The 15,187-nt window shown below is 35.8% G+C and overlaps 1 protein-coding gene across 2 annotated transcripts in view; it reads right to left on the reverse strand.

Annotated features, from left to right (window-relative positions):
* The window catches only part of ssp3 (SCAPER domain-containing protein short spindle 3), a 522,155-nt gene that overhangs the window by 362,432 nt on the left and 144,536 nt on the right, over positions 1-15,187 (reverse strand). For both annotated transcript variants that reach the window (XM_081747551.1, XM_081747559.1), the window contains 2 exons: positions 11,948-12,180; positions 9,752-9,941 (listed from right to left, as the gene is read on the reverse strand). In XM_081747551.1, coding sequence (XP_081603677.1) covers positions 9,752-9,941; positions 11,948-12,180 — 423 coding nt within the window. The remainder of the gene's footprint in view (positions 1-9,751; positions 9,942-11,947; positions 12,181-15,187) is intronic.

Raw genomic sequence — 15,187 nt, forward strand, 5'->3', positions numbered from 1 at the left:
TTAATTTTATCAAACATGGATCGATGACTAAAAACAGGATCGTTAAAACAACGTCCAAGTGATATCTACATGCTCAACTGTTCCTGGACAAATGCATGACAAAAGGCAGACGGAACCCACGAACCTACTTTAGATAGCAAATGCCGATCGTCTGAAAATGTGGAGAGGCGTATGATGAAAATTAGCATTGGGTTTCATGGATGCTGAAAATTGTCATCAGTGCGTAATATCATCGTAGAATTGTGCCTAATAATTTCAGGGCACCTTCAAAATTAGGTCATCATTCAGAGAGAAACCATCCTGAATTTCACGATAAGTAGATTTCTTTAAAGAGAAAATGTCTTGAACTATTAAATTCACAAAAAGGCTTAGCTCAGACATCTGACAGTATAAATGAAAAAGCAACAAAAGTATATTTCGATGTAAGGTATAGAGTGGCTTAGACAAGTGAGACGCACACAATACCTGAAAAACCAATAAAACTTGACTCGATTAACATGGTTAGCTGCATGATTAATGAAAGGGTGGCTAAACAGTCATCGTCGGTACCACTTTCAAAATGATACAGTACTCGGTCCATTGCAGATATGGTAAACCATGTTAAGAAAGAATTGAATCGTCGGTTCATATCATCTCCATTTGCTACAAATAGATGAGACAACCGATGTAGCACATGTGGCAGTTGTATTTGTCCATTATCCTTACGAAGAGGTGTTCAAAGAAGATATACTATTATGTATACTGCTTACAGCTAACACAGCCGGATCTGAAATTTTCAGAATTATTGATGAGTACTTGGTAGAGAGTCGTATATCAGGAAACAACCGCACTGATGTTTATACGGATGGTGCGAAGGCAATGGTGGGAAAAACAGTTGGTGCCGTATCGCTCATAAAAGCAGTTGCAAAATCTGCAAAAGCAGTCATTGTATTTTGCACTGTCAAGCATTAGCCCCATTAAAAATGCGAAATTCTCATAAAACCGTCCTTCATGAAGCAGTTAGAATCATTCATAAATTCAAGTCTAAACCACTAAACTCACGACACTTCAAAACTCTTTGTAAGGGCATGGAAATCCCCGATTCTCCATATGGAAGTAAGACAACTTTCTCGCAGTAAAACTGTAAGCGGACTCATTGAACTAAGAGTTGAGGAGAGGGATTTCTCCACGGATTACCATTTCGAGTTGGACAATCGTTTGGACGATCAACAATGGATGTTTAGACTTGCATATTTAGCTGTCTTTACACGGACAAAATGCAAATATGTATACCGCAGTGGATAAACTCACACCCTTCAAAGCAAATGACAGTTCTGGATCGGAAGTGCCGCCAGCAGTGAATCTGACAGCTTTTTACACTGATATACTTCCTGGAGGAGAACGACGGAACTTTGCTAGATCTTGAGTAAATCAATGAAGAAATTATTAAGCATCTGGAGGATTTGCACGACAGAGCAGTACTTTCCAGAAGAGAAGAGTGAATACTATTGTCAACACTTATGGCTAAAAACTTATTGGATATCAAAGTGAAACCTTCTTACTTTATCTCTGAAGAATAGAAGCATTAATAGAATTCACGTCCGATTCACTCTTGCTATCTCAATTCATGAAGATATCTCTGCCAGATTTTTAGCACAATCTAAGAATAGACTATCCAGGGTTATCAAAGAAAGCTGTTGAAATGCTGCTTTCTTTTTGTAAGTACGTACTTATGTGAGACTGAGACTGGATCGTTTATGTATGTATCTATCAAAACAGACTGAACGCAGAAGCGGATATACGACTACAACTATCCACCATAAAGAATGATTTTTCTGATTTTACGAAAGAACTAAATTTTGGCAACTTTTGTTTATAACAATATGGAGATTTTTTTATTCATATGTATAGAACATACAATGTTACAAAACTATTCGCAGTATACGAATAGTAGCTTTTTCAATCGTTTTCCCTTTCTTTTTATATCATTTTCTACTCTGTCGTGCAAAACTTAAGGACGAAAGTACGTTTCGCATGCTGTGTCGTTCCCATATGACATAGATCGATGAACTATACACGGAAAGTAATCCTACAGTATGATACAAAAAATGACAAAGACATGTGATCAGAACAAAAAATATATAGAGACAATATTAATATATAGAGGGTGATACTGTAGGCAATGCACTCATGATGTCCCCGTGACATTACTGGTGGAGTGAACTGGTTCTTAGAAGGGTGTGCGATTACAACGGACAGCGATGCATGCTTTACAATGTGCTCTCATGTTGCTCACAAGATTGGTAATGATGTGTTGTGAGTCCATTCCTTCACCAGCGCTGTTGCTGCATAGTCCTTGGTGCTGTAAGATGTTTCCCCGTAGCGTCCTACGCGTTGTCAATAAAATTCAAGTTGGAGGAACTGGCAGGCCAACCCATTTGCAGAATATCCTCTCGTTTCAAGGGCTCCGCTACCTGCGTTATTCGATGCGGTCGCACATTATCATTCGTAAATATTAAGTCGGGGTCGACTGCACTTTTGAAAAGACGCACATGGGGAAGGAGTGCCACAATAATGCGACCAGTGAATATATCATGTTTAAAAATTGGGAGGTCAGTATGCTCATATAACATTATGCCTACCTAAACAAGACCACCGGACTACTAAAATGGGATCATGTTCGACAATGTTCTTAGGTTCACTGCGTGTTCCCCCTGTCGCCAAATGAGTGTACGCCCAGAATCACTACTCAGACTGACTGCTTCCACGGAAGAAGAAAACGCAACCCACTCCTCGACCTAGTCATGTTCTTGGAATCACCGCAACCGGCACTGACGACGTGCGAGTATCAACAAAATTGCTAAAACCTTAAAAATAGGTTTGCAATCTACCTTAAACGTAACCGGTTTTGTGACGTAAAAGGCAGTTAGAAACTTCTGGAGGCATGTCGAACGGAGATCTCTTGTCTGGGTCGCGAACCCCAAACAATTCTCATACATGAAAACTACAGAATGGCCTTAACATCCACCCAATTCCTCCAAGAAGTAATTTAAATTAATGCAAGTCTTGGGGGCGTAGATAGCGTAGCTCAGAATTAGAAACATGGGAGTAGAAATTCAAAGATAAAATTCGACAACACAGAAATAATTTAGAATAAGGATTTAATGAACTGATCTTGAATAACTGAATGACTACAGAGCATGATATGGACTGGTATGACTTAAAGACTAGAGAAGACAATGCATAATCACTTACTTTTGGTAACTATGACGAGCAGAACCTCTGATGGACAGAATGACGGAGTAACAAAACTAATTATGAATAATCTGACTCGCAGAGTTTCGGCGTCAAAATAGAACTTCCCATACCCGGAAGAGAATCCGGTAGTATTTATATGATTTTTCCGTCATGTCAACATTCTTGCACATTCTTTCTGAGTGTTCCTTGTTCTGGAAGTCATAGCCGGTCATTTGCATTGTAGAAGTCAAGGCACTCTAAATTTTCCATTGGATTATGAATCCTAAAGAATATTCAAACTGCCTCCACTTCATACATTGCCTGTTTCATTACATTGTGGTACACAATAAAATACAGCGTGATAACCGTCGGGTAAAGAGATCACCACCCCTGCAGTCGACGTGGTATTATGTATAATGAAATGGGTCATCTTGCAGTCCTATTAAATGTATTTGCAATTACACACGATGTTTGATCCCTGGAACGCATGATAGATTGAAGAACACCGCTTCTCGCGAACTGTTACCGCTTTTACTATATAGTGATCAACGTTAAAACCGGAAATTATATTACCTCCGTGAAAGAACTCCGTGAAATCTTGTAATAAAATTTTCATACGGTATCGCGGGGGTTGGTCAAACACCCATGGGTCATTCCATATGAATTAACCAGATTGAAGAAACATTTGTTGCTTCATAGTCACAGATTTGGTTTTTTTTTTTTTTTTTTTTTTTTTTTTTTTTTTTTTTTTTTTTTTTTCTGAAAGATAGTGTGATCTAGGTAAGAGAAATGCAATATGAGAGTCTTTTAATAGATACTGCAGAAAATACATATTGTTCAAAAAAGTGAAAAATTTTTTCCAAATTGACCGTTTCTGAAAAACACCTTACGACAAAAAAAAAAAAAAAAGCTATATCTTAAAAACTATTTGACCAGTTGTAATGATATATATACTAACCAAAATAACACACGAAATGACAATTTTTTAAATGGTGAATCCCAGGTGGTAAAACAAAATAATTTGGTATATCACCTTATCAACACATACACAATAACACAATAACAAAAAAAAAAAAAAATTGAAAAGATATTATTTCTGACAATAAAATTATCACAATTTTATTGTACCCTTACCTGGTTGCTGTCTGACGCTTTAGAAGAGTTTGTATTTTCGCAAAGACATGTACTCTATCGTCTCTTGAATTAATTTTTGGAGCATATCCTTATAATCTTTATCTGAATTGCTTGCAGCATCAACGTGACATTGTGATGATATGTAGGGTCACAATCCTTGGAACGTAACTGGCAAAAGTTAGAAAATCCAATAATATTCTAGTGAATGTTTCTCCTTAAAATATGTGAAGATTTTCTTTAAGTTGAGCAATAATAGCCTCTTCTGCTTCAAGATCTTTCCATTCTCAACTGGCACAGATACACAATCCTTTCTACCAGCACACTCGACTTATATCATTATGTAGGTAAAATTCTTGAACACATTTTATAGTATCTTCCCTTACACTTGCTCCTTTTCTTTCCCGAGGCTTGAATGAATCAGAGCCATCTATTGAATATGTGAAGAATGTACACTGTTCACTTCTGCCATCTGTGGGTAATTAACAAAACTACTTAGCTACATGAGAAACAAGTCCAAACTTGTACAGTATAATGAGTGCTGGCATTGTTTGGGTGGGTAACAATGGTGACTGGTTTCCTTTGTAGTGGTGAGCATATGGAGATACAGTCATTATACTCTGTGTATAGTTTAAGTACAGAAAACCAAGAACTTCTTAAATTAAGAACAGGTGACTTTGGTTCACTACATATTTGTGAGAGTTACAAGACAGAATACCTCACAAAATATGAACATAAGCAAAGATGATATTGTGACCCTCTGAATCTGCATCCTCATAAACCACGAAAGAAATCTCTTAATAACAATGAAAATGTTGTGTGAAGTCAACCTTACAAATTTGAACACTGCACCAGGACAGAAACTGTGCATTCAATGCTACCAAAATATTTTTACTACTGTAGGTAAAACGAAGCAAGATATATATGTGCTTCATATTCTGAAGATGTAAAGTTTTCTGAACCAAGTACGTGTCTAGAGGGACTAAACACCTCCGTCACTGCTGTTGGCTGTTCACCTCTCAAAGTTAAGAAACTATTCAGAAAAAGGCGCACACAATACATGAAAAAGAAATTGTTAGATTTAAGTGCAAAATGTGTTCAAACCGCAGCAAATCTATTACACGTTCCTCCTCATGAGTTACACAGTGTTCCAACGCCATGCACTCCTACATGTTCAGACTGTGACACATGATGTAAGTCGAGTTTGTGCTAGGAAAAAGGATTGTGTGTCTGTGCCCGTAACCCCGTATGACCACTGTAAGACGTGGAATACATTCCGTCTGTATATGTAAATACCATCAAAATGTCAAGTTGATGCTACAAGCCATACACTTACAAGATTATAAGGGTATGCTCCAAAAATTCGTTTGTACATTGGAGAATGAGGAATGCATGATTCATCGCTGCAAAAACTGTTCGATCTGCATAGTTTGTCAAGTCAGAACTGCTGCAATCTGAAATATTTACCTTGTAAATACTATAAAGTACTACCAGTGGGAAGAAACGTACAGATCAACTATTGCATGCATAGAACAGCCATGGGATGACTTTATTGACAAACTGGTTACCAATCTTTCGAAACTTACAGCTCATAACTTCATTTCTAAATGTCAGAGCACTTTTTTCTTTCTTTCTTTTTTTTTTTTTCTTTCTTTCTTGCAAATATCAAGGGAGAACATAACACAAGAAACAGTTATCATTATTGCTGATTTCTCTGAAAATTACTCCGCTGTAATTCAAGATTCCATTCAGAGTTTCCATTGGACTACTTGTCAAGCTACGGTTTATCCGTTTCTGGGTTATTACAGAGATGCTTCTTGGTCTGTCATCTCTGTATGTGTGGAATAAGTGACTGCTTGCAACATGATACAAATACATTTTGGTCATTTCAGAAACACATTGTTGCTCACATTAGATATGTTGTTCCGGAAGTGGCCCATATTTTGAATTTCAGCGATGGCTCAGCTGCACAGTATAAAAAATTACAAAAATCTTACAAATTTATGCTACCATCTGGAAGATCATGGCAAAATGGCATTTCTTTGGCACAAAATGGCATTTCTTTGGCACAAGCCATGGAAAACCTGCATGTGATGGTATTAGTGCAACTGTGAAACGAATGGCTACTCACAACAATCTTAAACACCCAAAAGATAATACGATATTAACTCCTGAAGATCTCTTCAATTATGCAGACAAGAATATCACTGGCATCAAAATGTTGTATGTTTCATAATCAGAAATAGCTGCTTCTTCCACTGCTTTGGAGAAAAGATACACTAATACACAGGTATCAGGCACTATCATAGCTTCATCCCTATACCGAATTCCCTAATAATTCAAGTGCGCAGAGTTTCTAGTTCTCTTCATTCACACAATGTACACTTGGGTAAAAGGGAACATGTACGCCCAAAGTTACTGAGTTACAAGTAGAGCAGTACGTAGCTTGTGTTTATTGTGGAAAATGGTGGTTGGGAAAGATCATTGATATTTCACAAGAAAATGGTAATGTAACAGTACAGTTCATGCATCCTAATGGTCCTCTCTGTCTTACACCTGGTCAACTCCTAACAAATGCTGGATCATCACAGGCCATGTCTTGAAGATCATCAATGTTCCCATCACATCAACAGGATGAACATTTAACATCAGTGCAGAAGATACTGCCAATATCGTGTCCCTCTTTCAGAAGCAGAATTTGTAAGTGTTTCTCGGTGGGAGCTTCTACATGCTGTACCTTCATACCATCGTCTTTTTTGGACATACTGTAATTATCATGGTATATCATTGTTAATAACGATGTATAATTGGAGCATTTGCCTTCTATTATGTGAGTGTTAATTCTTACACAGTACTGACGTACTTTCACATATTTTCTGGTGTGCTAGAACTGTTCAATTTGTGACACATATGTAGTGTTTGCAGAAATATGGACTCTTCTAAAGCGTCAGACAGCAATCAGTTAAGGGCACAATAAAATTGTGATAATTTTATTTCAGAAATAATACCTTTTTATTTTATTTTTTTATGTTATTGTGTATGTGTTGATAAGGTGGTATACCAAATTATTTTGTTTTATCAGCTGGGATTCACCATTTAAAAAATTGTCATTTCGGATGTTATTTTTTTTTTTCTATTTCACAAGATTTTTGGAAATTTTTGAAGTTGCGCATGCAAAAATGACATTTTCGGTTTGTACAGACCTTCCACTTTCAAATAAGACCAAAATAATTACAACTAGTCAAATAGTTTTTGAGATATGGCTCTTTTTCTGTCGTAGGGTGTTTTTCAGAAACGGCCAATTTGGAGAAATTCGTCACTTTTTGAACATCCTGTATTTTCTGCAGTATCTATTAAAAAAAAAAAAACTCTCATATCGCATTTCTCTTACCTAGACCACACTATCTTTCAGTAAAAAAAAAAAAAAAAGCCAAATCTGACTATGAAGCAACATGAATCTGGTGAATTTGTAAGGAATGACCCCCATTCTACTTCGTAAAAACTTTCTTTTTTATCATCACACTTATCTTCTGTTGGGGCATGTACATTTAGAACAATACTATCACACCTCCGACCGTAAAGATTAGAATAAGGATTTCGATTTCTGGGCTTTCGGCATCTAAGGCCATTTAGCAGTCACGTATAAAGGATGACGTCCCTCGGCAAGCACATTATCCGGAGAAAGGGAAGGAAGAAAGGATTAGGGGAGGAAGGAAGCGGCTGGGACCTATATGTTTGGTTCCACCCCGGCATCTGCCTAGTGTGAATGAGGAAAACCTCATTTAGGATGACTGGCCTGAAAAAGCTTTTTGCACTTTTTCGACTGAGTGCCCCCACCGGGAATCGAACCCGGAACCGCTCGCACCGGCCGACCGTAAAAAGTAATAAAAGAAAGTGTGTTACTAACAAATCCAACTTGTTTAATTGCTAATTTTATTAGTTTGTGGAAGAAAAACCTTGTTCCTAGTTGTAATTTTTTATTTTCCTCCCCGTAAAAGAGCACAAAATTTCCAGACTTCACTGCTCCCTTTCCTTCCAATCTAACTTCCCGAACTCCTACTAGATCCATCCTATATTTATGTAACTCATCGTTACGACTTTTAACGCACCTACCCTATAAATACTTCTTATATTTCATGTTCCAAATCTCACGTTCATATTACTTCGCTGAGGTCGAGCCAAGTTATCAGTCCTGGTTCGGGGTTTCTTGCCCGACTCCCAAGCTGAAGGACCACCCCTTGTCGCGTGTTCGCGAGTGCTTATTCAATATACTCGCAGCTAAGCTCTTTATCTAGAGACCTTCCTCTCGATCCGCAACCTGAGAAAGTGTATGCTGTGATGACAGGTACCCACATTACACGGCAAGTTAATTTAACTGTTATAAATAAAAATAATGGCAAAATTATAAAAGATACTTCTTTAAAATAGGAAGCATTAATTAATTTACCAAAATTCGGCAAATTAATTATAAATAAATTGTATAAAAATATCTGGATGGACTGTATTATGTAATTCATGATTGTGTAATTAAATGACAACTTATGCCATGTAATTAAATGATGTAATTGTCATAAAAATATTAAATAATACTAAATCGATCAAATATAGATCTAAATCTACTATAATAAAACTAAATAATAGATCAATTTCTAGAAAACCAAATAACTCATGAGGTCAGCCTCAAGTTTAATGGGCAAATAACCTATCGTCTAAAAATGAAAGATTGCTATATTTGGTGGCCGCGCTCGGTCAGAGACAGGCTCGGCTTGGCTAGGCTTGTATGTGGTATACTATTTGTCGGGAACTAGTGGTCGGATCTGAACGAAATTGGTGGGCAAGTAGGCCAACATCTAAGGAATAAAGATCGCTATAGTTGGTGGTCAAGCTCGACCACAAACAGCCTCGGCTCGGCAACAGAAGCTGAGTTCCACAGTTTTGAACGCCAGGAACTTTTGAGTTCGGTTCACTGATTGCCTTCCGTTTGTTATACTATGCACCCTTTCACTCAAATTATTCGATTCATTTAATCAGCAGTGTTACAATAATCTAAAAAGTACTTAATACACATTTATACTATGGCATCAACTTGAACCTATATGGATTAAATAAAAATTATACTCTACATGATGTGGAAGTTTAAAGGATAAAATTCACTAAACTTAACTAAGCAGTCGCTAAAGTGAGGAAACTAATTTGCATTAATAATAATCTAGTGTATAACTCTCGGTATCTCAAATGATTCTTCATATTTTCTTCGAAATTCTTTCGATATGTCGTTTTAAAAGTAAATTGAATTTTTTAAAAGTTGAGAAACTCAGATTATTTTTTTTCAAGCATGAAACTAGGTGAAATGATACGAGTGTTCTACAATACAAATTTTATTTTAAAAAATGAATATTCTTACCCGTTTTTCCAATATTCTGTTGATTTCCCCCAGGGCTCTTTCAAGAGAGGTAATGGCATTATTCGGCCACTGACCTTTACCCTGGCTGTTATGCAGCTTTTCCACATCCTTCAAACACTTCTGCAAGCGTGTTTTATTTGGCGAATCAACCTTCTGGGAGTTCTCTCTTTTAGATTCATACTCCTGCCCCCTTGAACAAAATAATAATACTTCAAAACATGTCGCTTTACTGTTAACTACAAGAAAATATAATGATGATACCAGGGTTGTTAATGGTAATGAAATCGATTAGCATAGAAGGATTACTATTAAGTGCCTGTTCAGGAACCGGAACCTATTTCCTCGGCTCGGAACTCAAATTGATTTTCTGAGAAAATTGATTTTGGTTCCGGAACCGAAATTGATTGTTTAGGGAAACCTTTGCTGGGTTTGTTATCACAACCAATATTGAAACGGTAGCGAAATTACACGAAAAAGATAATAGGTTTTGCAACAAAACCGACCTTGTGTTGCTGTAGATGGTTCCTTCGAGTTATAATTCACAGTTGCTCAACATCATTTCAACTTGTTACGATCTTGAGTTAACGATGCATGCGAACTATGATTATGAAATAATTTTAAAAGATAATTTAATGTAACGTTGTGTTTCGGAGAAAGCTAGCAAAAATAAATAAATAAATAAATAAATAAAAAATATCGATGTTTGGGTGGTACATGATCTGACTCAGAAACATTTACTCGACTTCTCTATTTGTAGCTTGTCTGTGTAAAACACACATTGATGCTTATTGCATTTTGAAATTTGAAGTATGTTAAATTACAAAATGTTTATTGTGAGGAGAATGAGTGGGTGTGTAATAGTGTTTTGCAATTTGGAGTGTTTATATAACAAAGGTATATATGTATGTGTATCTGAACAAACCTAGCACTAATAATCTGGATAAAGTATGTAATTTAATTTACAACATTTTTAACATCATTGAAGTATAAATTTGCAGATGAGAACCCGTAATGGACAAATCAATTAGTTACCTATATTACTATAATGCATAATAATGAACAATAGTATAAATGATAGTAAATGTAAGCAGAACTGTGCATTTAATTTTTCTTATTTTGTAACACTTACTTGATTAAAATTGTTCCTTTGATACTGACAATGATGCAACATATTTAATTTCTTTTGTAATTTAATACTTATATAACCAGACTATTCAGAAGACAATGATTTTAAATGAAAAACTTTAGCTTAAAACTAATATTTTTCATTTGATTGGAATACATTGTTCAAGCATATCATTTTATTTATTTTATTTTCTTCCTACATGATTCGATTTCTGGCTTAGAATTTTGTATCTTTCTAGCCAATAATCATATCGTACGGACTGAGAACATATCGACTAATAATAGCAATTGACAATAACTTAAGATCATGTAATAATAATAACGAATAAATACTACAAACAATTGTAGAACATTTGCGTATATATATCAAAAGAGAGAAAATGTGTGTTTTCTTTATCCTTTGTTTCGTGTACCAGATAATCTACTATGTCTGTTTTTTCTTTTTTTTTCAATTTCCATACTTATGTCTAACGTTGTAAAATACCCCTCCTTATGCTAAGTATGAAGGTTAACCATTATGTCACGCAATAAACAATAAGCCTGATTTTTTAAACGTGTTACTTTCTGTATGGGTTGGTCGAATAACGCGCTCTTCCATTTCTAGAATTTCTAAATAATACATGAGAGCAAATATAATTACGGAAAAAGAATGTCTGCTTCAGTTATATTAATTAACGGTAGTTTCACCAATACACTATAATTGTAGTGAAGTTTAGCGTTTATAATCGAAAGCTGGATTTTGCTTGTGTTTCTAGTAAGTAATTACGATTATTTACGCTATGTCCCACTTGTCGTTAAGACTTACTCACGTGATCATTTACTATAGGTATATTTGACGATGTTCACAACTACTGAGTTTCGCATATACTGTAACTTACTTCAGTCAATTTGCTTGTTTACTTTTGCTTAATACTTATCTTATTTTTCATTCTTCTTATAGCTTTACAGGCTTCCGATATATTATATATTACAAAGAGATGTCAATGACCTTGGTATTTACTGTGAAATATATATTGGAATACGGGGCTTGCTAATATTGAATAATTTATATAATCCAATCACTGTACATACCTTGCTGACATTCTAAGCCTTATCTTCTTACACCGTTTCTTCAGGGCTTTTTGTCTCTCCTTGTCTAAAGCAATTTTTGGATCAATTTTATCTGCCGGAGCATCTATTATATGTTTTATGTTATACGATTCCAATTCTTCTCTGGAAGGATCTTTACCATCATGCTGACTCTTTATCGACTCTTGGTGCTTTTTACCTCTTAAATGACTTAGCAAATAAACTTCTGATCCAATCTGTTAGAGGAAGAAAACAAGTATTATCTCTACTAAAATAGGGAGCAAATCAAATTCGTATATACATTAAGTTTTAAGAGTAACTTTACTTGATTTACCGTTCTATCGAAAGTAATAATAAAAAAACACGGTGACACAGAGGCAGAACGCTCACCTTTCAGGTGAGCCGTTCTTGGTTCGACCCCAGTTCATATGAATTTGTGATGGACAACATCGTGTCAATGGGTTTTCTCGGGGTTTTCCCACATTCTCCTTACATCAATTATTTCATGATCATACATTTTCATTACTCATCTCTCTTTTAATCTAAAGGACGTAGTGATGGGACGTTAAATAAAAGATTGCCTTTAATTTTCAAATAAATAAATAAACAACAACAACTACTACTACTAAAAAGAAGAAGAAGAAGAAGAAGAAGAAGAAGAAGAAGTAGTAGTAGTAGTAGTAGTAGTAGTAGTAGTAGTAGTAGTAGTAGTAGTAGTAGTAGTAGTAGTAGTAGTAGTAGTAGTAGTAGTAGTAGTAGTAGTAGTAGTAGTAGTAGTAGTAGTAGTAGTAGTAGTAGTAGTAGTAGTAGTAGTAGTAGTAGTAGTAGTAGTAGTAGTAGTAGTAGTAGTAGTAGTAGTAGTAGTAGTAGTAGTAGTAGTAGTAGTAGTAGTAGTAGTAGTAGTAGTAGTAGTAGTAGTAGTAGTAGTAGTAGTAGTAATAATAATAATAATAATAATAATAATAATAATAATAATAATAATAATAATAATCGACCAAAATCACATCTCTCACATTAATACTTCAGGGACGGCTATCAGTGTTTCTTCAGAGACGAAAAAACTGGGCGCTCAAAAGGCCATACAAGCCTATGACTGGTTATAAATTGATTTGACAAATTAAACGCATCTGAGGCTCATAAATCCTACCCGTCCTCTTTCACCAGATTTTACATTTATATACCACTCCCTTCCTAAACGGAACGATCGGCTCTGTATTTATATGCCACCCCCATCTCTAAAGGGTTAAAAAATAATACCAAAGAACTATCTGCTATATTAAAGCACTTCATTGAAATTTAAGCAACTAACCCTCAGCACACCAAAATCATTTGACTCCGCGCGAAATGCCAAAATAAATTGCAATAAGAGCAACATATGGCTTCTTAAATATTTATTTATAGATTTATATTTACTAATTCGTTACAAGCTATTTCTTTGTCCGTAATTGTAGTATTTACAAACAGTAACCGGGTTCACAGAAATAAAATTTACTCTTTTACACATTTTTTTTTAAAATATTTAAATATTACTAATAAACATGGCAAATTTCTTGAAATTTGACAATTTACATGGAACGCCACTAGCGGATCAAAACTGACTCAATCTCGATTATACGTATTCCAATTTCTAAAATAATAATTGAATGTACATTTATTATTTTTTTATTTATTTATTTATTATTATTATTTTGATTTATTTATTTACAGACTATCGTTGGAGAGTTCCGTGAAGAATGTCAGACTATGCAGTAGTTAATATATCACAAATTAACATTTCTGAGTATCTGGATTATCACCCGATCCTGCAGTCTTGTAGGTTAACAAATTTAATTTTGGTACTAACAAAGATAAGAGAGAGAAAAAAGATTGTCTCTACATAAGAATAACTGACTACTATTTTATTTGATGGAAATTCGCCTTTACTACTATTTTTCCTTCTTATACCAATACTGTTAAACTTTAAAAAAATATTAATTGTAAAACTGGGTTACAATGTTCCAACTTATATCGGGTGTTCTAAACTATGTGCTTGTGCTCAGTGAAGTGTGCTTCCAAAGGTAAAAAAGACGAAAACATAATATGACGTTTAACTTCTGGGACTTTCTTTCGGCGGTAGGGTCCTGTAAAAATACAAACCGAGATGAATCGAACTCAGGAGCTCCCAGCATGCAAAGCTGTGGAACTCAGCCTCTGTCGCCAAGCCGAACTTCTGGCCAAGCTCGGCCTTCATATACAGGGTGTTTCAAAATAACACCGACAACGTTTGGGTGGTGATTCCTGACACCAAGATAAGACAAAAAGTATACATCATCCTGGGTGCACAAATGCTTCCTTTTGAAGTTATAGGCTGCCGAAAACGAAAAAATGATCTTTAAAGGTCCATAGCTCCAAAACAATGGAACCTACTGTAGTCGGATTAAGACTTCACTTAGAAACTAGTATGTGCCCTATCCAAATATCCAAATTTCAGAATCCTTCGGGACTTCCGCAACAATGTTTATAGAGGCAGTTGGAGAGTACTTCATATTACATGACCGTAGCCAAACTTCCTCTATAAAAATGCTTAATGAGTACCTTAGGATTCTGAAACATGTATGTTTTTTCAAGTTTTCGACAGCTTATAACCCCGAAAGGAAGCATTTGTGCACCCAGGATGGTCTATACTTTTTGTCTTGTTTTAGTGTCAGGAATCACCTCCAAACGTTGTCGTTGTTGTTTTGAAACACCATGTATAGCTATCTTTATTCATTAGATGATGGGTTACTTGACCACCAAATTTCGTTCAGATATGACCAACGGTAACTGAGAAATAAAGTACCATATACAAGGTGAGTCGAGCTTTCCCTCCCCGAGTTCGGCCACCAAATATAGCGATCTTTGTTTCTTAAACCATGCCCATGAAATTTGGTCTAGAACCAGCCGCTAGTTACCTAGAAATAAAGTACCAAATACAAGGCGAGCCGAGCCAAGCGAGCCTGTTCCTGGCCAAGCCTAGCCCCCAAATATAGTGATCTCTGTTCCTTAAACTATGGGCTATTTGCCCACCATATTTGGTTCGGATCCGCTAGAAATAAAGTACCAAATACAATGCGAGCCGAGTCAAGCGAGCCTGTTCCTGGGCGAGCCAGTCCACTAAATATAGCGATCTCTATTCCTTAGTCCATGGGCTAATTGCCCACCAAATTTTATTCAGATTCACCCAGTAGTTGCCCGGAGTGAAACTATAAGCTCCTGTATGCTCAC

Source organism: Thermobia domestica, chromosome 2 (assembly GCF_964235325.1).
Source record: "Thermobia domestica chromosome 2, izTheDome1.hap1.1, whole genome shotgun sequence".
Classification (NCBI taxonomy): domain Eukaryota; kingdom Metazoa; phylum Arthropoda; class Insecta; order Zygentoma; family Lepismatidae; genus Thermobia; species Thermobia domestica.